Source organism: Asterias rubens, chromosome 7 (genome assembly GCF_902459465.1).
Source record: "Asterias rubens chromosome 7, eAstRub1.3, whole genome shotgun sequence".
Classification (NCBI taxonomy): Eukaryota; Metazoa; Echinodermata; class Asteroidea; order Forcipulatida; family Asteriidae; genus Asterias; species Asterias rubens.
This window is the reverse complement of record NC_047068.1, coordinates 6,867,801-6,889,733: the sequence shown is the minus strand read 5'-3', so window position 1 is coordinate 6,889,733 and position 21,933 is coordinate 6,867,801. Positions and strand designations below refer to the sequence as shown.

Sequence of the window (21,933 nt, the reverse complement as noted above, 5' to 3'; positions counted from 1 at the left end):
TTTGAAAAATAACGTCCAGAGTCCAAAGTCACACTAAAAACTGTACACAACGCAAACATGAAGTTTGGTACCGAAACATAGTTTCTTGCACTAAAAGAATTTTTCCTTTATCCCAGTTTTGCAGTTTAGGTACAACATTTAAGCAACATTTATCTTAAAATCAATAATCAACTTCAATGGTATTGTGCTGTGCGGCACTTGCAATTTCAGTTTTTAAACCTCCAGTTAGCATCATGATGGATTTTTCGTGCACTATTGGCCTACCTGAAAATTAAAGCTTATAACTTTCTTGAATGTGTAAAATAAAATAGATACATGGTAATTAAAAAGTTAAACGATCGCGATGGGGCCCATCGGGAAAACAGCAGGGAAAGATTTGCCAGAGGAATGCGGACCAAGAAATTACAAAAGACTATTTTCATTTCCTTAATAAAATCGCACACTGTTAATAGTTTATTGGATTTTCTTCAGATCTCCTCGAACCATTATATCTTTTTTACATATTTAAACTTCTTCCAACTCAGACTCTTGTATTTACATCTTATCATACAGTATTATAATTATTCGAGAATGTACATTTTACAATAAGTTAAAAGAGATTTCTTTAAAGAAACACATTATATTTTAATTTATTGTTTACAATATAAAATACATGCTATTATAAGTTAAAGGAGAGAACCGCGATCCGGACAATATAGTTTTGGTATATAAAGTAGAGAATTATATTATACACACAAATTCAAATCACGTGTTTCTATACTTTAAAATTATGTCAATCTAGCATTATTACATCATTCTCTCATAAACAATTTGTTTCCTTCCCTGAAAAAACCACCACCCACCTATATAAAAAAAAAAAAAAAAAAAAAAAAAAAAAAAAAAAAAAAAAAAAAAAAACCCAACAACAACACATTACCAGATTTGCCCCCTCATATCTTATTTTTATAAAAAGAAACATCGAAAATTATAAATGTATTAACTATTAAATAACCATCTAGCCATTACCCCAAAACTAAGCACCAGTGAGCCTTATTATTGCAACCACCCAGGCAAAACAACAGTTGCCGGTTTCACCACCAGTTTTAAAAGTCTAAAATCGGTGCGGATGGGCGATTTTCCCAGCCACTGATATTTTGAATGGAACGAAAGAAAACAGCACAACCAGAACCGATATCTTCAAAATATCATCCCCAGTTTTCACTTGCTCCTTGCGGATTTAACTTTATGAAACAAGTCAAGGTACACGACCAAAAACTTGATCCTTGCGGATTCAACTTAATGAAACAAGTCAAGGTACATGACCAAAAACTTGCTCCTTGCGGATTTAACTTTATGAAACAAGTCAAGGTACACGACCAAACAATTCTATCATTATCATCAACACGCGACCCCACAATGATTGCACAAGTGGCCATGACCATTATGGTATCAAGTTGAAACAGTGTTGAGCTAGTATCAGTTCTTGACTCACTTCACAACCTCTTGAACAATAGGGATATATCTATAAGTAGGATTTGAAATTTTGCATGGTGGAAGTATAAACGATCGGAGGTTTACGATAACACCATGCACGTAAACATCGCTTTTTGAAATGGTTCTGAAAACCATCGGTTCTTTTCAAATAAGTATACCCAATAACATATTTTCACACAGTGTTATCACAAACTTCTCTAGTTGTCGTTTTAAAACTGTCCTTTCTCCCAATCGAAAACATTGATGGGCAAAATTTAGTTCAATTGGTTCATTCATGATTCAATTATACTTGTTTCCAGCATGGCAGGAGGGTTACATTACAATCACCTGGTGTTGCATGACTTGGTTTATAATCCGCGCCAAGGCCGAGTGACCATTGGCCGACTACTGACCATCCGGCCTCGTATTAGAATACGTTTGCCGAGTGGAGGCCAATGAAAAACATAATTATCTCCGTTCACCATTGTTATTGGTCAGTATATAACTTAACCTTGGATCGGTTATGACGACAACAATCAACTATGTGAAAAATAAATGTCAGTCAGTACACATGACTGTCCAACTCAATTCACCGCTTAGTGAGTCTTTTGTTAAATGTTGTTTGGTACTTCTTTCATTGTTGTCAGCTTTACATTGTGTTTCAAGCTGAATTGTGCGTAAAGTGTAATGAGACTTGCCACCACTTTGACCGGCTTTCGTCGTAAGGTATTTTATCAGAGGCTGGTTCTTTTGGCTGCCAACGCCCAAAGCCACATAAGTGTTTTCACATGTTAAATTGACTCAATTAAAAAGTACATTCGTTCCAATCCTCTCGTTTTCCAAGGGGTGATACATCACAATAGTTTTGGAAGATCAATAAAAAATTAATTGTACCCTTTGTTTGCCAAATTTTCAAAAGACAGTCGATTTTTAGAGTAGAGCAAAATAGCACAACACTCGGAGTGTTTGGAAAACGAGTGTAACCTTGATGTATTTTATAGTTTCACCTTTTTGGGGGGGGGGGGGGGCAAAAAATTATCCATCGAATTTCATCAGAATATATAAATGTTTAACTCTACATGCAGTTAGAGAAACACTTGTCAAGTGATAAATAAAAATAATAATAACTTTGTGACCCTTTGGCAATATGCTCATGCTTCATCTTATTGACAGTTTGCTTAAAATATTATTCCTTGCATTTCATCAGAAAATATCAATTTTTAACTCTTTTGGCAGTTAGTGATAAAAACATAATCGTTTTACCCCTAGGCTTTTTTTGGCAATGTGCCCCTATACTGCATGTAGTTTCATCTTTTCGACAATTTGCTCCAAACTATGATCTCCTTTATTGCATCAGAAATATAAATTTTGAACTGTTATCAGTTGGCAGTAAAAGAAACACTTGGCGACTTGACAAAACAGAACTGCTCACCATTGTTGGAAATGTTCACAGCAAATGGTACAGTATAGTTTGTAAACTAAGGGAGTTTGGCCCTCAATGTTCACAACAAATGGTGCAGTATAGTTTGTAAACTAAGGGAGTTTGGCCCTCAATGTTCACAACAAATGGTGCAGTATAGTTTGTAAACTAAGGGAGTTTGGCCCTCAATGTTCACAGCAAATGGTACAGTATAGTTTGTAAACTAAGGGAGTTTGGCCCTCAATGTTCACAACAAATGGTGCAGTATAGTTTGTAAACTAAGGGAGTTTGGCCCTCAATGTTCACAGCAAATGGTGCAGTATAGTTTGTAAACTAAGGGAGTTTGGCCCTCAATGTTCACAGCAAATGGTACAGTATAGTTTGTAAACTGAGGGAGTTTGGCCCTCAATGTTCACAACAAATGGTGCAGTATAGTTTGTAAACTAAGGGAGTTTGGCCCTCAATGTTCACAACAAATGGTGCAGTATAGTTTGTAAACTAAGGGAGTTTGGCCCTCAATGTTCACAGCAAATGGTGCAGTATAGTTTGTAAACTAAGGGAGTTTGGCCCTCAATGTTCACAACAAATGGTGCAGTATAGTTTGTAAACTAAGGGAGTTTGGCCCTCAATGTTCACAACAAATGGTACAGTATAGTTTGTAAACTAAGGGAGTTTGGCCCTCAATGTTCACAACAAATGGTGCAGTATAGTTTGTAAACTAAGGGAGTTTGGCCCTCAATGTTCACAACAAATGGTGCAGTATAGTTTGTAAACTAAGGGAGTTTGGCCCTCAATGTTCACAACAAATGGTGCAGTATAGTTTGTAAACTAAGGGAGTTTGGCCCTCAATGTTCACAACAAATGGTGCAGTATAGTTTGTAAACTAAGGGAGTTTGGCCCTCAATGTTCACAACAAATGGTGCAGTATAGTTTGTAAACTAAGGGAGTTTGGCCCTCAATGTTCACAACAAATGGTACAGTATAGTTTGTAAACTAAGGGAGTTTGGCCCTCAATGTTCACAACAAATGGTGCAGTATAGTTTGTAAACTAAGGGAGTTTGGCCCTCAATGTTCACAACAAATGGTGCAGTATAGTTTGTAAACTAAGGGAGTTTGGCCCTCAATGTTCACAGCAAATGGTGCAGTATAGTTTGTAAACTAAGGGAGTTTGGCCCTCAATGTTCACAACAAATGGTGCAGTATAGTTTGTAAACTAAGGGAGTTTGGCCCTCAATGTTCACAACAAATGGTGCAGTATAGTTTGTAAACTAAGGGAGTTTGGCCCTCAATGTTCACAACAAATGGTGCAGTATAGTTTGTAAACTAAGGGAGTTTGGCCCTCAATGTTCACAACAAATGGTGCAGTATAGTTTGTAAACTAAGGGAGTTTGGCCCTCAATGTTCACAACAAATGGTACAGTATAGTTTGTAAACTAAGGGAGTTTGGCCCTCAATGTTCACAACAAATGGTGCAGTATAGTTTGTAAACTAAGGGAGTTTGGCCCTCAATGTTCACAGCAAATGGTGCAGTATAGTTTGTAAACTAAGGGAGTTTGGCCCTCAATGTTCACAACAAATGGTACAGTATAGTTTGTAAACTTAGGCCGTGTCCGAAACGGCGACTTCGGCTACAGCTACGGCTAGATCGCGCGCGTCTGCTATTCTTCAACACTGGTAGACGCGCTGATCTAGACGTAGCTGTAGCTGAAGTCGTCGTTTCGGACACGGCCTAAGGGAGTTTGGCCCTCAATGTTCACAACAAATGGTGCAGTATAGTTTGTAAACTAAGGGAGTTTGGCCCTCAATGTTCACAACAAATGGTGCAGTATTTGTAAACTAAGGGAGTTTGGCCCTCAAAAGTAGCACTTTGAGGTCCATTGTTTTAGTTACTGTTCTACTCCCTTTAGTTTACAAACTAGACTACATGAGAAGGATTCAAAAGTTAATCCAAATGACTGTTATTAAGGACGGATGCATTTTAAAATTAAAAATAAATCTTTTGGATTTGAATTTTAAGTGCTTAAGATTTATCTTTAAATCATAAAACGAACTGGTCCCTAATTACAACTCATTGGATTAACTTTTACATCCCTCCCATTTAGGGAGCAAGTATAGGCCACATTCTCATGATTGCACCTTTCGTAGTTTCACACAAGAGAAATCATAGCTGGACAACTGTTTTCTTTCAGTTTCAGGCTAAAGTACAATTTTAGTGATGTCAGCAAAACATACCTTTGAAACATACCCTTATAGAAAATGAGCCTTTACTATTTTTCTTTTCAGTTTCGAGATGAAATTAAAATCACAAACAAGTAAAATTAAATTACTGTTATAGAAGGCAGCAGTTTAATCCTCTACTGGCATTTTGTTTAGAATAAGTACAAATGTTCACACTCCACAGATTGATAAAAAATCAATTATAGACTTAATTCACAAATAGTCTTCAAATGAACAAAGGGCAAAGTATGATTTGAATACCACACAGAGCTTTTTCCTTTTCAGATGTTGGTCCAATTTAAATTTAAAAATAAATATTGATACAAATGATTTATAGCTATAAACAACAGCTTAGGCCATTTTCAAATAAATTACTGGTTTTCAACATGGCTGTGGCTAATCTTCAATGTTGTTGTCGCAGCCAACAGCCATAGTCGAAACATAAGTTACTTGGCCTCAATAACTGAAGAGAACCCAGACTACCCTCACTATAATGCAATACTAATACTTGCTGGGTAACTGTCTATCTGGTGATAACCATATAGCTATTGTCATTATACATGTATATAGTTCTATGTGGATGACCAACATTGGTGTAGGAAAATATTTCCAATAAGAATGCAGGTGTTCTCAAATATCAATGTTTATAAATAAAAAAATTCCAAAGATGAAATTCCTTTTTTTTTTCTTTTTTTTTTAACGACCATCTTCGTATCACATGGAAGGAATTTGATAATAAATAGAGATATTATAAATGGCAATGTTTCAACTATGAAATCTGTACAATAAAAAACTTGCCTTGTGTACACTTCAGTAAAAGTTGTAGAGAACAGTACATGTATTGCACACTATGGACTTGATAAAAGATTTCTATCTATATAACACGGAAGGCTTCAGTAAAATATAATGCATTGTCAATTGTCAACCAACTTCAAAGAGTTTAAATGGTCTTGCCAAAAACATCTCCCTGCAAATGGATCATTTTCTCTTGACCCCTGACCCCTTCATTCAGTTAATTCTTCCTCCAGCAGTATCGACCACATATTGTCCCAGTGACATTATGTCTGATCTTTAACCAATAAACATGCTGTTTTTCTTTGGTAAACAGAAAATTTAAATCAACTATAAATATCTCAAACAAAATCTGGTTTCAAATACTCAGTACGTGCATGCTGGTCTTGCTAGCGCTCAAGTTTGACCAGCATGCACCTCATTCAACAGTTAGCACTTGCACAATGGGTAATTGCGAAAAGGTCTATGCCCAACTCGGCTGCTGAAACGGATGGGTTGATTTATCATCCCCCTCCCCAACAAAAATTTGAAAAACAAATAACAAAAAGCTGAATTCAAGGCTAAAAAGGAAACAGTAGACTCTCTTTAAAACAATGCCAGGGTTGGGTGATAAGGGTTGAGTGATTTCTGTCTGCAAATACAGAAAGCCAGGTATTTTTGGCAATGATAAATGTTACCTTCACTGAAACATGAAAGGCAAAAAAAACAACTACCCTAAAACCTCAAAAATTTGACATGGACTAGGTACTTTAACCTTGAGAAAAAAAAGCCTTTGTTTCTTAAAACAAACGAACATTCCAAGCCCACTTTTAACATTTGCCCTGTCAACTTGACTTCATTTTCGAATAGCTTTGGCTTAGCGCCAGAGTATGTTTGGCAGTTTCTTATTTTCAGCAGCTCTGCACAAAATTTACAGTCATCTCTTCTAGATTTCAATTTTTATTTTTGTTAAAATGAAACAGAAAAGAAGCAGAGAATATTTAAGGATGTCCAATAGAATCACCATCATTCTTCCTTAAAGATTAGGTTAGTCCATAAATATTTCAGAAAAACTCAAATTTATTCATAGCCCTAAGAAAATAGTAAGCAATAAATATTAACAAAATAACCTTTTTGAGAAAAGTAAATCATTCTGCTGGAGTCAAACACTGATGTAATGGCCACAGGACATGTCTTGATAGATGTAACTTACCAGCCGAAATGCCATATAAGATACATAGTATTTGTCTAACTGGACCCATGTATATAATTTTTGTTGCAAATTGATTTGAATAAGCCCTAGTATTTTGGCCTACTATCTCTACAAAAAGTAGGTCCAAGTGAAAAGTCCACTTTGGAACAAACTCCACTTTGGCTCGAAATGTCTCACTTTTGAACAACTTGACTCAACTTTGGAAGAAGGAAAGAACAACCAAATAAAAAGAAGAAGCTTTTCTCCAAGAGAGCTGGCAGCTAAACCACCGTGGATGGTGCCGAGCGACAACAACTTTGGTTCAAACTCCACTTTGGCTCGAAATTTCTCAACTTTTGAATAACTTGACTCCACTTTGGAAGAAGGAAAGAATTAAAAAAGAAGAATTCCTCAAAGAGCCTGCAGCTAAACCGCAGTGGATGGTCCCGTGCTGAGAAGCGTCTCGCTCCCATCCTTGGTCCGAACATAGAGGTGGCCTTTGGTCCAGGGGTTCTGCAGCTGTAGCGGGCAGTGGTCATCACGTAGTTGATATTCTTTATTGCTGATGATGGCCACTAGACCGAAATCGTCCCACTGCTCCTCGAGGTAGATTGGCGAGTCTAGATTGTGCGACTCTACAGCCTTGTTCAGCTGCTGTATGACGAGACTGACGATTTCGCGGCAGGTCGTCTTGCTTGTGACGTGTAGCTGCCGATCAAAAATAAGAGAGGAAATAATGAAAACAGTTGCACATGGCTCTGGTTATAGGAAAAGGTGGACATCCATCATGCCCTCTGCATAATGCGCAATGCGTAAAAAGTGGAAACACTCACCAAGCAACTTACATAATGCCATGTAAATGATTGTGTACTGCATTATCCACAGAAAATAATGTGCATTACTTGGCATGAAATTTCATTTTAATACAACAAAAATATTACACGAAAGGTCATCAAAAGTATTTTTTTATTCAGGTAATTTGTAATCTCAAAGTTGGGATTTCAAATGGATTGGGGTTGGAGATGGGAAATAGATTGGGGGAGGTACAAACTCCACTTTGGCTCCGTTCAGTTACGCCCCTGCAACATTTTTGATTAAACAACAAGTCAGCTAGATTTTTCTGAATATGGGGAGGGGGGGGAGGTCATCAATAGGGGAGGAGAAATGTACCCTCCCCCTAATTTAGTATTTACATTGGATGCAACAATTCAAATAATATTTGTTCAGAGCCAGCTTGGTTTATCACGAAAAATATTTGCATTTGGTTTTATTTTTGAGGGATACGATTTCGTTCTCCAAGGTGATTACGTACAATCAGATGTTTACCTATTATCATTATCATCCCATCCCAGTTGGTCATCTGGGTCACTAAACAGCTACCAGTAGGGTTGGTAAATAGATACCCATGGATGATATGTCAATAAAGTTGCACCACAGTTCACATATCAACAAACTGTATGAGTCAAGGAAAGGTCACCCCCCCCCCCCCCCAGAGAAAATTTTCACAACACGTGTTGTGAAATATGTTTTTTGTTTGATGTTATTAATCGCATTTATTTATCTTATTTGTGTGCGGATACTCTTCTGTGTGTGTGTAATATTTGTTAGAGTGTCATTCAGGAAAACTCTGCTAGCGTCCAAAAGGTGTTTTAATTTTAGAATTTTTTTGTGGTGTAAAAGTAGGTTTTCAAAATGAAAAGAAACAAGTGAAAACTCTTGGAAGATATTACACATGAATTGTAGAGCTGAAAAAGTAGTCCCAAACAGTGTGCATCTTTTTGTGAGCTACAATTTGAAAAGTTTGGCTTAATTCGTTTGTGAGCCTCAGGAGAAAATAGTGGAAACACCATGCACAATTTTCAGCATGTATCACAATTGTCCTTGCATTTTATTAATGTTTTTAGATACACTCCTCTTGAACATTACTTCATTTCTAAAATATCCATTTCAGAAACAACTCGGAAAAGTTTCCGTATGGTGCCACCACTTTTTAACTCAGTGAATATTCCTCTCTAGGCAAAGTATACCAATGTATAAGGCCAAATAACAAAAAATACCAGTTGATCGTCCAGATTTTTCAAAAAAGAGGAGGATGAGGGCCTTTTTATTAGATATTCATTTTATTTTTGTCAAGATGGCCGCTTAGTATTTAAAATAAAACAGGCCACCAATTGTTCAGTTTGAACCCACCACAAACTTAATGTATGCCTATTTGTTGCATGAGGACCTGTGTTAACACTATTAACAGGGTCGGATTACACTAAAAAGAGAGCATCCTGTTATATTCAGGAAAAGCTCCTAAGCCAGTCCTTTTGAAAAGATGGATTAAACTTTTTCTTTTCTTCTTTTTTTTAATGAAAAAATCGAAAGAAAAAGGAACTAACTGGCCCCCAAAAGGATGCGGGCGTGGACGATCAACTGGTATTTTTTTTTGCCCTAATCAGGTAAAGTTGAACCATATATTGCCTTTTTTCATACAAATGCTTACTGCTGTCTCTTTGTATCAATAAGATGTAACTGATTCCTCACCATACAACACAGATTTGTGTATACAGTATGGCTAGAATAATTGAAGTGAAGGACAGGTCAGTACATGACTCTGGCCACTGCTCCCCCAAAAAACCCTCTGGGCTCACACAACATTAATCAAGCTCAAGTTTCAACCCTAAAGGGTCAACCTCTTGCTAGTTCATGAACTTGCCAGTAAGGGGTGCCATAAATCAAGTTTTATAGAGAAAGGTTCATTTTTCATTTTCTGTTCAAGGTTTTATTAGAATGACATGTTGACAAACATTATGGAATTGACCTACTCCAACCAAGATCACTCATAAAGTCAACTTTTCTTATCAGTTTGTATCATTCTGCTATGAACAAATTTTTCTGATATTAATAGGTGTTTACAAGTAAGTATGTAAACACTTGCAATCAAGGACCTCATATTGTCCTTCTTGTGCTTGTACTTTTGGCAAAAGCTCCCATTGGTTTTGTACACATTTTTTAACAGGGGACCTTCACCCAACATATGACCCAACTTGGAACCCTAAGGTCCCATGTTGTTATAGGTCCCTGGTTTGCACACACACATCACTCTGTGTTACATATACTCTGTGGCCATTCTTTTGTCTTGTGAACTTTTGAAAAAAAAATATATACTTTTCAACACTGATGATAATACACATTCTATTTGTTTGTATCCCTTTAAAAAACATCTTGTGTTCTTTTCTTTGTCCCTGTATGTAGTTAAGAAACTTTGTACACACAATTCCTTGTATAGCGACCATGCATGTCCTTAGAATTTCCCTTCATTTTCCCTTTTCTGATTTGTTCTGGTCTCCAAAAGGTAGTGTATATAACACATCTGTGTGGAAGTGTGGAAGTCTAAAGTTCCTACATTGTCTAGAACTTTTTTCTCTCAGCTCCACACTAAGTATGCAACTTTTAACCCCCCCCCCCTAAAAAAACAAACCCCAAAAACCCAGGTAAAACTTAAATCATTCCTCTATATTGACCCCTGACACCAATGTGACACACACTCTCCTCTCCTTCACCATCGCCATTTTAGGAGTCTAATTTCATATACAAATCTTAGCAAATGTGTAGACGCTGTAATATCGTCAGAGGACATTGACTCCCAATTAGTACACCCAGGATTTATTGTGATGATGACGTCAGGTCAGTTTGCTCTGGGTCAATAGGCCATTGTACGGTGGCTATAGAAACTTGTTTGATCCAATCTTTGTATTTATATTATGGGGTCGTGCTGTTTTTCTTGCGATCAAGTCAGTGATTTTTAATAAAACCCGTCCGGTAATAGCCTTGGCCGTATCAGCAGGAGAAACCATAACTCCAGGGGATTCATATTTGGTTTCCTTCTAAAGTTTCACGGACACTAATAACACTTAGCCAATTTGTGTTTTCGCTAAGCAAAAGTTTGCAGGGAACCAGTCATGTATAACATACATCAAATATGATTTTCACTGGTAAACATGAAACTTGTGTGCTTAGCAGCTCTGTGAAGTTGACACCTGGCAGAGTGCCAGTTTGGGGGTTGTTTGTAATAGCAAGAAGTCCAATGTTGATGCAGGGCAGGGGGTTGAACAAAATAAATAATGCCCAGCAGAGCTTGCAGGACTGGGTGGTTTTCAACCAATGTATAAATTTAGATTTGTTAGGGCACTGTGAAAAGTCAGGGTTCCCTAAAGCAGTTAGGTTGTCATTTTTGGTTGTTTATTATTTTCAATCTACAACTATAACTGTTAGGCTTATTCGAAAAAGCATTAAAGACAGTGGACACTATTGGTAATTGTCAAAGACCAGTTTTCTCACTTGGTGTATCTCAACATATACATAAAATGACAAACCTGTAAAAATTTGAGCTCAATCTGTCGTCGAAGTTGCGAGATAATAATGAAAGAAAAAAACACCCTTGTCACACGAAGTTGTGTGCTTTTACATGGTTGATTTCGAGACCTCAAATTCTAAACTTGAGGTCTCGAAATCAAATTTGTGGAAAAATACTTCTTTCTCGAAAACTATGTCACTTCAGAGGGAGCCGTTTCTCACAATGTTTTATACCATCAACCTCTCCCCATTACTCATTACCAAGAAAGGTTTTATGCTAATAATTATTTTGGGTAATTACCAATAGTGTCCACTGCCTTTAAGACAATTTCGATTATTCTTAAACTTTTGGTATGTTAACACTTTTTCTGTGATATTTTTTGTAAATTTGAAGAATAGCTTGTACTCACAACTAACAAACTGCAGTTGTTGTTTGTGCATGAACAACTCTAGGAAAGGATAATGAGCAATCCCAAACGGCAAAATGTGGAGAGAGATTGAAAGGTAATGTTCCCCTTAAAATATTAATTGTACTCAGGGGTGAGAGTCATTACTAACGAAAAAGTCTGACACTTGGATACAAATTCAAAGGTATATTGAAATGATGCCATTTCTACCGTTTGGTAACCCCTGGGGTTATATAGATTCCAAGGAGCTTTTGGAAACAGTATCCAAAGCACTAGAGAAGTAGACCAATGAGCAGGATTTCTATATTTGTGGAAAAAAATATTGTCTGATTTTCTTCACCAGGCCGACATAAAAGGTCTGAATTCAGCCAAAAGTCTGAACAATCTCATCCCTAAGTAGTATTAACATTTCGCTGACTACCTGATTCTTTCCTACCTTTAAACTTGTTCCCTTAGCGAGGCCAGAATGATAATCAGGGAAGACTCTTAGGATTCCAGTAGAAGGCATCTCATTGGTGGAATTGATGTACTGCAAATTATGTGTCTGGCCGTTCACTGGGATCTGCAGCGTGTACTTGTCTTTTTCTACAAGAAAGAATTTTATGCAGAGAGGTAACGGTTTAGTATTGGATGGAAGTAGAAACTTTCATCTCCGTCATCAAGATCTAAAAAATTGCCCACAAATTGTTTTGTTAAATTGTTTAGTACATATTGTGTTCAAATCAGTCCATTCCCTTCTTTGTCTCCTTTTTCCCTTGCCTTTTCTCTGTGCTTTCTGCTTCTCTCCCTCTTTTCATTTAAGAACTTTCACTTGATTGACTGCCTTTGTTACTAGTATATCTGTTTATGTGTGTTGTGATGTCATTTAGCCTTCGTGAATGACTCTGCTAGTGTTAATGCATCAGGCCATTATATAATTATGTTTGCGTATTATAACATAGGTCCCTCAATTTGGTAAGCAATTTGCAACAGCTAAATCGATTTTCTCATTTTAACATTTTGAGAAATAACATTTTATACGGCATCTTAACCATTTATGTTCAGAAATCAATCAAATTCTAAACTCAATGAATTTATCCATAATTTAACATATATTTAAAACAAGTTTGATTGTTGTAATAGTGTTGTTGCTATTTCTCTAAAAAGTCACCTTGTAATTATTTGATCAAGTCCTAGCTCTTACCGTTGAATACATTTTCCATATCTCCAATGACATCCATGGGAGAGTCCACTGGTGATGGTGGGGGTGCATAGAGCACTGAGAGGGGTACACCTCCCCTCAGTTGCTTGTCTCTTGCATACTGTAAAACATCCATTATCCATCGCATACCTTTCCATGTTGTTTCCAGCGCCTGTGGACAATTAAAAAAAATCATATTTATAGATTCCGGACGATAAATTCACAACGGTTGGCAAAACATCGAGATCAATATCCAGTCTACAGCAGTGAAGTTCAGCAAAGTAACAGTCCTAGCCAATTTTTCTACATAAGAAAATACTAAATAAGCAGGACAGTTCTTTTTAGAATAAAGAAGGCCCCCCCCCCAAAAAAAAAAAAAAGAAGAAGAAAAAAAGAGAGAGTATATTTGACTTCAATAAATAACAGCGGGACAAGTTCTATTACGAGCAATCTACACAGCACAGTACTTGTTATAATAATAAAAATAATAATTTCAACATTTATAGAGAGCTAAATACATATATTTCTAAACACTATAACTAGATTGACAAAACAGATGGGTTTTAAGTAATGATTTAAAAGGGTCCAATGAAGGAGCTGCTTGACTGTGGGTGGGTAGCTTGTTCAAAAGTGTTGAAGAGCTATGACCACAAAAACACAACTGCCATAGCGTATCACGATGCAGGGTCCCAGGGAAAGCTGGAAATGAGCGCTGGAAGAAGAGCTAAGGCGCCGGGTAGATGATGATTGTAAAGATGAAGGAAGTCTACAAGGTCTTACAGATGTACTGGGGCCAAATTATGAACATCTTTATACACAAGATAAATGGTGTTACCGCAAACTAAATGTATATTGATACCTTAACCATGCAATGTCACAAAACCTAATGCTCAAGACTCAATGCGCATATGCATACGTCAGCCCATCCTAGCATCTTTGGATAAGGTTCTGGGATCAAGTGCTGTCAAAGTGCTTCAAACAAATTGCGTGAATGATATTGCCTGATCACTCAATAGCAGACAATTGACCGGTCGGTCAATAGTAGAGAAAGAGCCATGTATCTCACCTGTTGAAAGTCCGAGACCTGCTGTTGTCTCAGCTTGGCGTTATCGACCTCGTCCGACGAGAACGCTTCACGTAACATTTGCTGAGCTATTAACGAGTCTATCTCTAGGATGGATGACAGTCGAGTGAAACGACGGATGAACTCCGGTTGATACGTCGTCATGTGGACTAAAGGGATGAAAACATTCACGTAGTCCATTCATTAAAAAATTCAGGTATTAAAATTAAATTCTTTTTTTTTGCAGTTGGTGTTTGTCCCTCACCAATGTTTCCAGCTCAGAATCTTCATCTATCCTCTTAAATAATCACATCAAATTTTATAGAGCTCATTCAACTCAAAAAATATTAAGCCAAAAAAATTTTGCTTACAAATAAAGGTTACCAGCTAAAATACAAAGTCAAGCGTATTGGTGGCTGGTTTTCTGCTTGTTTTTCCACAGCAGACATTTCAAAGCTTAATTGAAATTGGACCTTAATTTAAATTCTAATTCAACACCCAAACCGATGGACTCTTCAAAGACTAGAAAATGTTTCCAAAAGTAAGAGTGTTGAAGACAAATCTTTCAAGTAAAACACTCACCCATCTCAAACACTGGAACCGGTATTGATATGTAATCTTTACTGACCATCCACTCATCGGATGTGCCTGGTCCTAGACATACACTGCCAGATGGAGGGAAAAGCAACACCACAGAAACCTTGAGTGTAAAAAAAAAACAAATTTAATAGAAGTTAAATTTCAACTTTGGGGATAAAGAATGTTAATTTTGTTTTTACTCATAGGGCCATGTCACACTCGGCAATTTACAGGCAGCCAGTTCCAGGCAATCTCCAAGATGAGAATCCATTCACATTTCAATGTTCACATAATTTTCTTGGAAATCATAAGTAAGACATTGTTTGAAAAGTTACACATGTGCTACCAAAGCGGTCCTGTAACCAAGAGCTGTCTTGTGTGACAAGGCCCTTTCACCTATGTGTCTTAGCACTGTATACTCAGTACTTTTCCCAGTTTTTACAGGACCAATATTTACACACAGTGTAGGCTTTACTTGACATTTCAGGCTATTTGATAACAATTTTTCAGTTTTCCTCCCACAAAAAGAAAACAAATTGGAAAACAGACCAAATTAGGAAGAATATTGTGCCTGCTAAATATGCCCTCTGATATGGGATTTGAGGCATTGCACGGTAAGGTATCACTATATTTGTGTTGGGGTAACACCATAAGTGTATCTTCTTTGCCATGTAGATTATGTTCTTTTGAGAACTTGTCTTGCTTTAAATTCTACTACCGCGGAGTACACTTTCTTAATTCAGGAGACTTCTCAGTTCAAAGAACTGTTCTACTTACTACCAGTTTAGACATTTATTTCAATATTGGCAACAACAAAAAAAGCATCAAATGCAATTCAACCATTATACAGGTTACAGAATTGAAACATACTATAACATGGCTGAAGATACTCCGTTAAGTTAAATACCAATATGCAGGGAAAATTTGAAGCATAGTGCTTTTTAAAAATTTACCCTGGGACAGATAAGACTATGACAAAACCTGGGCGGAATGTAGAAAATCGGCCGGGTCTACTACTACTTTAGCTTTAGTGGACTGAGGGGCTTTCTCGTTATTATAGCTTCACTACCATGGAATGAGTTCTAACTGGTCTCAACGTTTCGACTAGCTTGCTCTAGTTATCATCTTCCGAGTTCTATAATTTCCACTGACCTGTTCGTTCATCTCAATGACCTCGAGGTCACATAGTCTATGGGTCAACGCCTCCTCTTCTGTTACTCCCATCTTCTTAAGTAGTTTCCTCGTCCCTGCGGCCAAGAACTGCTGGAACTCTTCCTGTATTCTGGTCGGGTTTCTTTTGGACTAATGGGAACAAAAAACAAGAAGACTATCAGATAAGTTCTTGAATTATCATCGCGAATTTAGTGTTGGAAATGTTTTTAAAACAATGGTTAATACGAAAAAATTTCCAAACAGTAAAAATAAATAAACAAACAAAATTACAAACAAATAAATGAAAATCACAAGATCTCCCCTACGGCCTTAATGCTTTGCAACAGAAGGACGAAAGTTACCAGAATTTCAATCCAATTCAAAAAATACAATTTTTGTCAATCTTGCGCAACAAAATGAAAAAAAACCAACATATTGTTGAGGCACAATCCTAATAGCCAAAGGTTGTAGTAGACAGAACAAACAAACTTATTGAACTTATGAACATCTTAACAATAGCTCTTTAATTTTTACAAAACAAAGATACACATGGGGACGCTCTCCGACACGAAAGAAGTTGAGATAAGTGACAAATAAAAAAATGCAGTGGAGGAAGCAACTCTCGAGAATAAACCAAAGAAATAAAACATGCTATATATCAGAGATAATTTGTTTTTAAACCTCAAAGCCACGCCTTATTCTGACCACACCCACCTGGCAATTATCCAATGTATGAAGCCACTCCCATTCCTCCTGCGATACGTTGGGGTTATCCCTCAGCTTGACGTGAGGAAGCACACTCGGCAGTTTCTCTGGTACCTGGACTCGTATCGTGTCTACTGAGCTCCTTAACTTCAGGTAGCCCAAGTACAGCCCTTTGGTTAGTCGGATACCACTCACTTGGTGGTACAAGATTTTCTCCTGAAGATGGGAAGATTTAACAAACAGAAAAACTTACAGTATGCAGTTATACTTCCACTAAAATATCAAGTAATAAACCACGAGGGAAACTGAATCGGTAGACTTGAATTCAATTTTGGATTGCGTAATTTTTTTTGATTTACACTAGATTTGAACCTGTGACCTTCAGATTAATGTGCAGACGCTCTACTAAATGAACTTTTTAGCCCCAATGTTGGCAATCTCCTTTTTTGCAAATATTTTTCACAAACGGTTTACATTCTGCACTACTTACTGGTAATGAAGCCAGCAGCATCTCGGCAGCCATGGGGTTCTCCACGTTCATGGATTTACGTTTCTGTATACGATTCATGTTCACCCATTTCAATGAGGACGTCGTTTGTATTACCCGTGGATCCTGTCGAGAGATCACAAACAAAAATTATTTGTTGCTGTGCAGTAATTTTATTCTTAATCTCCTAACCTAAACAATATTACTGGGAGAGCAAAATAGTCTGGTCTCAATTCTTACTACAGGAATCATGATTAATTATTGCTACTGCAGACAGGGTACATGATGGCAGGAAAATAAATGTCTCCTTCATCATGTGTCTTTTCCCTGTGCTTTTCACAAATAAATATTCTTTGTCTGGTTATAATAAACCCTTTCATGCACCATTTATTTTAGTGATAAATTGAACATGTGGACAAATTTTACTTGTTTGCAAATAAATAAATAATAATAACTTAACTGTTTACTTGTTTGCAAATAGCGAAAGGAACAAGGAAAAAGAACAAAAAGCCAGGTAACACTAGTACCCTCACGAGACTTCTTTCCCATTCTGAAAATTGCGTAGTCCTGCGATCTCTGTTGTCAAATTACAACTAATTGTCCGAAGGGATTTAAATCCGTAGCTTGAAAGAGTTAAAGGGCAACACAGGCATTAGGCTTCTGGCTGTACATGGAATTATCAACTCTAACCCAGTTAGAGCACAAATAGAGAGTTTCTTACCCTGATTTGGTTGATAATAGTGATGATAATGATCCCATGACTGTCCCTGAGGGGCTCGTAGAACACCTGGCCCAAATCTTGGGTCCCGAGGGCCGTCTGCAAGAGGGAAGCGGCTTGGAGGAGGCGGGCACGGAAGAGAATGGCCGGCGACGACCCGCTGGTCCTCTCCAGATCCGAGCGGAGTAGATCGACGTCCTCCCACGTTCCTGCCACCTGAAGAGGCAAGAGAGACAGACGAACGCAATGAATGTTGTTGTCTGTTGGAGTTGTTGAAATGTCCCAGTAGACAATGAGTCTCCAGGTTTATTTTCTCAGGTACAGTAGTGGTATATCCCAAGCCCCATTTCATAAAACTATTTGCCATAAGTTTTTCTTATTTTGCCCTCCAAAAGTGCAAATGTACACTATACGAATCAATGGAAATATATGCGTTACTTGGTATGTAGTTTTATTTTTACGCATTGCGCACACTACAATGCACCAAATGCTTGATAGACACATAGATTTGTAGTCTGAGCATTGCTCGTCACTGTCGTAGGAAGAACTCTAGACTATCAGCATGGAAAATAATTTGAAAGAACTTTGGTAATCGTCCCCTGGAGAAATTCAGAGGATATTGATAAAAACGCCAAGCAGAAACCGGCTCTTCTCGGAGCCACCACTACTCACAAAGAAGATTTTTACATGGTGTTTCTGTAAACCTTACTTACTTAATAGTAACTTAAATGTACAACTTTGCAAAAAATCAAAGTCGCTCTGTAAGAAGTTGGATTGCTTCCATGCCCCACCTCCTCAGAGAATAACATCAATAAATTGTGAGACCTCCAGTCTGATGTGATAGCCCAGAAAACAGGTGGAGAACCAGGGAGAAGATAATGTGCGTATTATCGTACCTTGAGGAACCACAAGAAATCTTGATGGATGCTACTTGAGAAGGTCTCATCTACCTCGACAATTGGAAGTTGATCTTCCGCCGTTACTAACACCTTGTCATCGTTGTACATGACTGATGCTAGATATACACCCCTATAGAGAAAGAAACAACAGCAAATATGGTCATTCTTGCATCAACAAAAGGGTTTTATTTAGTGGTTTTTGTTGCGACCAGGATTAGATGTACCATACAAAATGCACCCTCTCTGACCATGGTTGGAGTATAGAGTGTAGTATTTCATAATATGCACATGTGAATTTATTGATTGGAAATTTGAGCCATATAAATGAATAATTTATTATTTTATTAAACAATGGTACATCTGCTTTTAGCCTAGGCCAAGTTTGAGTGGTGACCATTTGTCAACCAGTAGTCAATACTCCATGTTACCTACGCACGCAAACCAGGCAAAATCGCCCAATGGTCGACTTTAGTCCCTCGCCTCTGAACTTGACCCTAGCATTCCCAATAGTCTCCCATTACTGCCGATCTTGAAATCCAAGCCTACAGAAAAAAACTCCACTTCTTTTCTCTCCTCACCTTTTCAGATGTTTTTGGAACTTGGGGGCTGATTGGAAGAAATTCTTGAGGCTTTTCCGGACAGTTTTCCTGACTTGATTTGGTGACGCTCTCGGTGAACTAGCTGCTAGGCGAAGAAAAAACATTGCTCTGTGATGTTCACTTTTTCTCAAAAACTTGACGACTATTTAAAACGAAGCTGAAAATTCTACAGGTAAACTATATTACATACATCTTCTTTCACAAAGAGTAGAGATTCATGTCATGGCCAAAAACCCTTTAATTGAGTGCTCTATTTTGCGGAGTAACCAAAACTTACTCTTGATTTCGCCGGAGTCTGTCGGCCTGGTGTCCCTGACCTGCTGGAAGAGGTCATCGATCATGTTGAGCCGACCGCTGAAACGAGATTTATTGCCGTGCATGTCTCGCCAGCCTGTGTGTGCCACGGATCAATAAAAGACGAGTTACGAGACCATGTAAGAGAATACATAATCAATACACCGATACCTCACTTATTTCATTGGGTAGAGTCTTGTTGTCGTGGCGACAGCAAGCCAAGCGATAAGGAGACCCCTGGATATATTCCCAGGGGGGGGGGATAATACAAATTTGCATTTTTCTTTATATGAAACAAGTACCTTAGTCGTATTTTAAAAGGTCTTCAAGATATGTTTTTGTTTTAAGGTCAAGTTAAAGTTTTTGGGATATATGCATCCTCATTATCCAAAGCAGCATCAAAACGATAAAAGACCCCTCGATATTGCTAGGGGTGGGATAAAAAAACTTTTCAGATTTTTTACGAAAGGATACTTAGACATTCCAAAGTTCTTCAGGCGTTTTGTTTTTAAAAAGATCCAGTCAAAGTTTTGAGAATATGTATGCAACCTCATAGTCTAAGAAAGGAGAGGAGAAAATGAATCCATACTTACATGATGGTATTGCAAAAGGAGGGGTGGGGGTTTGTGACGGACCAAAACCTTTCATGTTGAAAGCCGACACCCTGACATAGTACTTGGTACCCTAGAAAATGAGAAATAGAAAAACGAATATCTTCAAAATCATATCCTCTGTTTATGTTTTGTATCACCAGAGCACACCATGTGTTACTATCTGAGAAGGCTATTTTTTTTTTATACTCAAAGTCTATTTTGATATGCTCGGGTGAGGTTCGCAGTAACACCATGTGTAAATTCTCTTTTGAGTTATCAACCAAAATCTTTGCACCAATAAAATTCAGTTGGTTCAATCTAAAAATTAATGTGCAAACAATTTTCTATGCCCACAATCTTGATACAATTTTGTGTGCAATGGCTTTGTATGGTGCCATACCCAGGAAGAATGTATTCTATACTCACTTGACGCAGGCCGTGTATTCTATAAGAAGGGTACCTGACATCATATAGTATGTGCTCGCCAGAGAGTGGACAGAAATCCTCGGAGCAACTCCATTCAACTGAAAGGAGTAAAACAACACGTAAAATTTTAAACAAATTGGTCTAAGGAAACGTTCAATTGTTTCCATACTATACAAATGTGGATATATACAACAAAAACTAACCTGTCAAAATTTCATTTTAAAAGGTAGTAGTGATGTTTTGATATCGCCAAAAATCCTGAGCTGTTGATTATATGTCCATGCAGGAACAATAATCAGTAATTTGAATACACAACCTTTGAACTTTAAAGCTGAGCTGTTGATTATATGTCCATGCAGGAACAATAATCAGTAATTTGACACAACCTTTGAACTTTAAAGCCCCTCAGATTCAATAAGAACTGATATCTTGTTCAATAACCACATAACTTGAAAGTGAAATTATTCTTAAATTGCTTTATACAATATAAAGCTGATGTCCTTCTAATCAAAGTAAGCTTTTATTGCCATTCATTTTAAGAGTGATAACCAAACATTAATTTGTTTATTGTCAAGTCCATTCCCTTTCACTTCTTTGTTTGTTTCTTTGCCTGTTTTCAATCCATGCCTTGATTGCATTGGGGATGAGGGTGGGGATGGGGGGGGGGGGGGGGGGGGGGGTTCTGTAATGAATTCTACCTTTGTATCTCGATACAGCTGCGCCATTTGCATTCAGTGGCTCCTCAAATCTGACCTGTAGGGACGTACTGCTAGCCGTACTTAATATAACACATGCTGGATGGTCTGGTACTCCTGCGCAAGAAAAACAGAAGGAAAAAAATGTCATTATTAAAAAAAAAAATCCAAATTTGGAAGAAGCACATTTAAGTAATTAAGCACTGACTTCATAAGGCAATCAGTGGTAGGCTAGACAAGTTGAAGTATAAGAGAGTAAAAAGAGAAGAAGGAAAAAAATGTCATTATAGAAGAAAAAAAATCAAAACTTGAAAGAAGCACAGTATTAAAGTAATTAAGCACCGACTTCATGAGGCAATCAGTGGTAGGCAAGACAAGTTGAAGTGGGTATGTGGGTCGGCGCTCCATTCTAAAAATAGGTCGAGTTTGAGTGGGATGCACTGGGAGGGTCTAAAGACTCAGACTCAAGTTCTGAAGGTTGCTCAGTCATTTGAAGTGTGGGTTCGAATCCCAGGTGTGAACCTAAGTTTAGAACTGTAGCTTTAATATTACCTAAAGAGAAGGGCAAAATCCTAAATTTATCCTCAGTAAATAAAATCTCAAAATAATCAGTCTCCATCCATAGCCAAGCAACCAATGCCCTCTTTCTAGTGCCTTCATAAAGGCCATTCCAGGCATGTAGAGGGTCTAATTCTATGGCTCTGCTTACCGCAAGCAAAGAATCTGCGCTTATTACAGAAGCG

General features: G+C 37.6%; 1 protein-coding gene across 3 annotated transcripts in view; it reads right to left on the bottom strand.

Moving 5' to 3' along the window:
- Positions 1-6,369: 6,369 nt before the first annotated feature.
- Positions 6,370-21,933, bottom strand: part of LOC117292307 (ankyrin repeat and fibronectin type-III domain-containing protein 1-like) — a 75,435-nt gene continuing 59,871 nt past the window's right edge. For 2 of the 3 annotated variants that reach the window (XM_033774326.1, XM_033774328.1), the window contains 15 exons: positions 21,194-21,307; positions 20,496-20,593; positions 20,070-20,160; positions 19,460-19,573; positions 19,162-19,267; positions 18,581-18,713; positions 17,688-17,900; positions 16,970-17,092; positions 16,489-16,695; positions 15,775-15,924; positions 14,626-14,743; positions 14,047-14,213; positions 12,984-13,152; positions 12,237-12,385; positions 6,370-7,760 (listed from right to left, as the gene is read on the bottom strand). In XM_033774326.1, coding sequence (XP_033630217.1) covers positions 7,479-7,760; positions 12,237-12,385; positions 12,984-13,152; positions 14,047-14,213; positions 14,626-14,743; positions 15,775-15,924; positions 16,489-16,695; positions 16,970-17,092; positions 17,688-17,900; positions 18,581-18,713; positions 19,162-19,267; positions 19,460-19,573; positions 20,070-20,160; positions 20,496-20,593; positions 21,194-21,307 — 2,234 coding nt within the window. In that variant the 3' untranslated portion in view covers positions 6,370-7,478. The remainder of the gene's footprint in view (positions 7,761-12,236; positions 12,386-12,983; positions 13,153-14,046; positions 14,214-14,625; positions 14,744-15,774; positions 15,925-16,488; positions 16,696-16,969; positions 17,093-17,687; positions 17,901-18,580; positions 18,714-19,161; positions 19,268-19,459; positions 19,574-20,069; positions 20,161-20,495; positions 20,594-21,193; positions 21,308-21,933) is intronic. The other variant, XM_033774327.1, reaches the window with a different exon arrangement.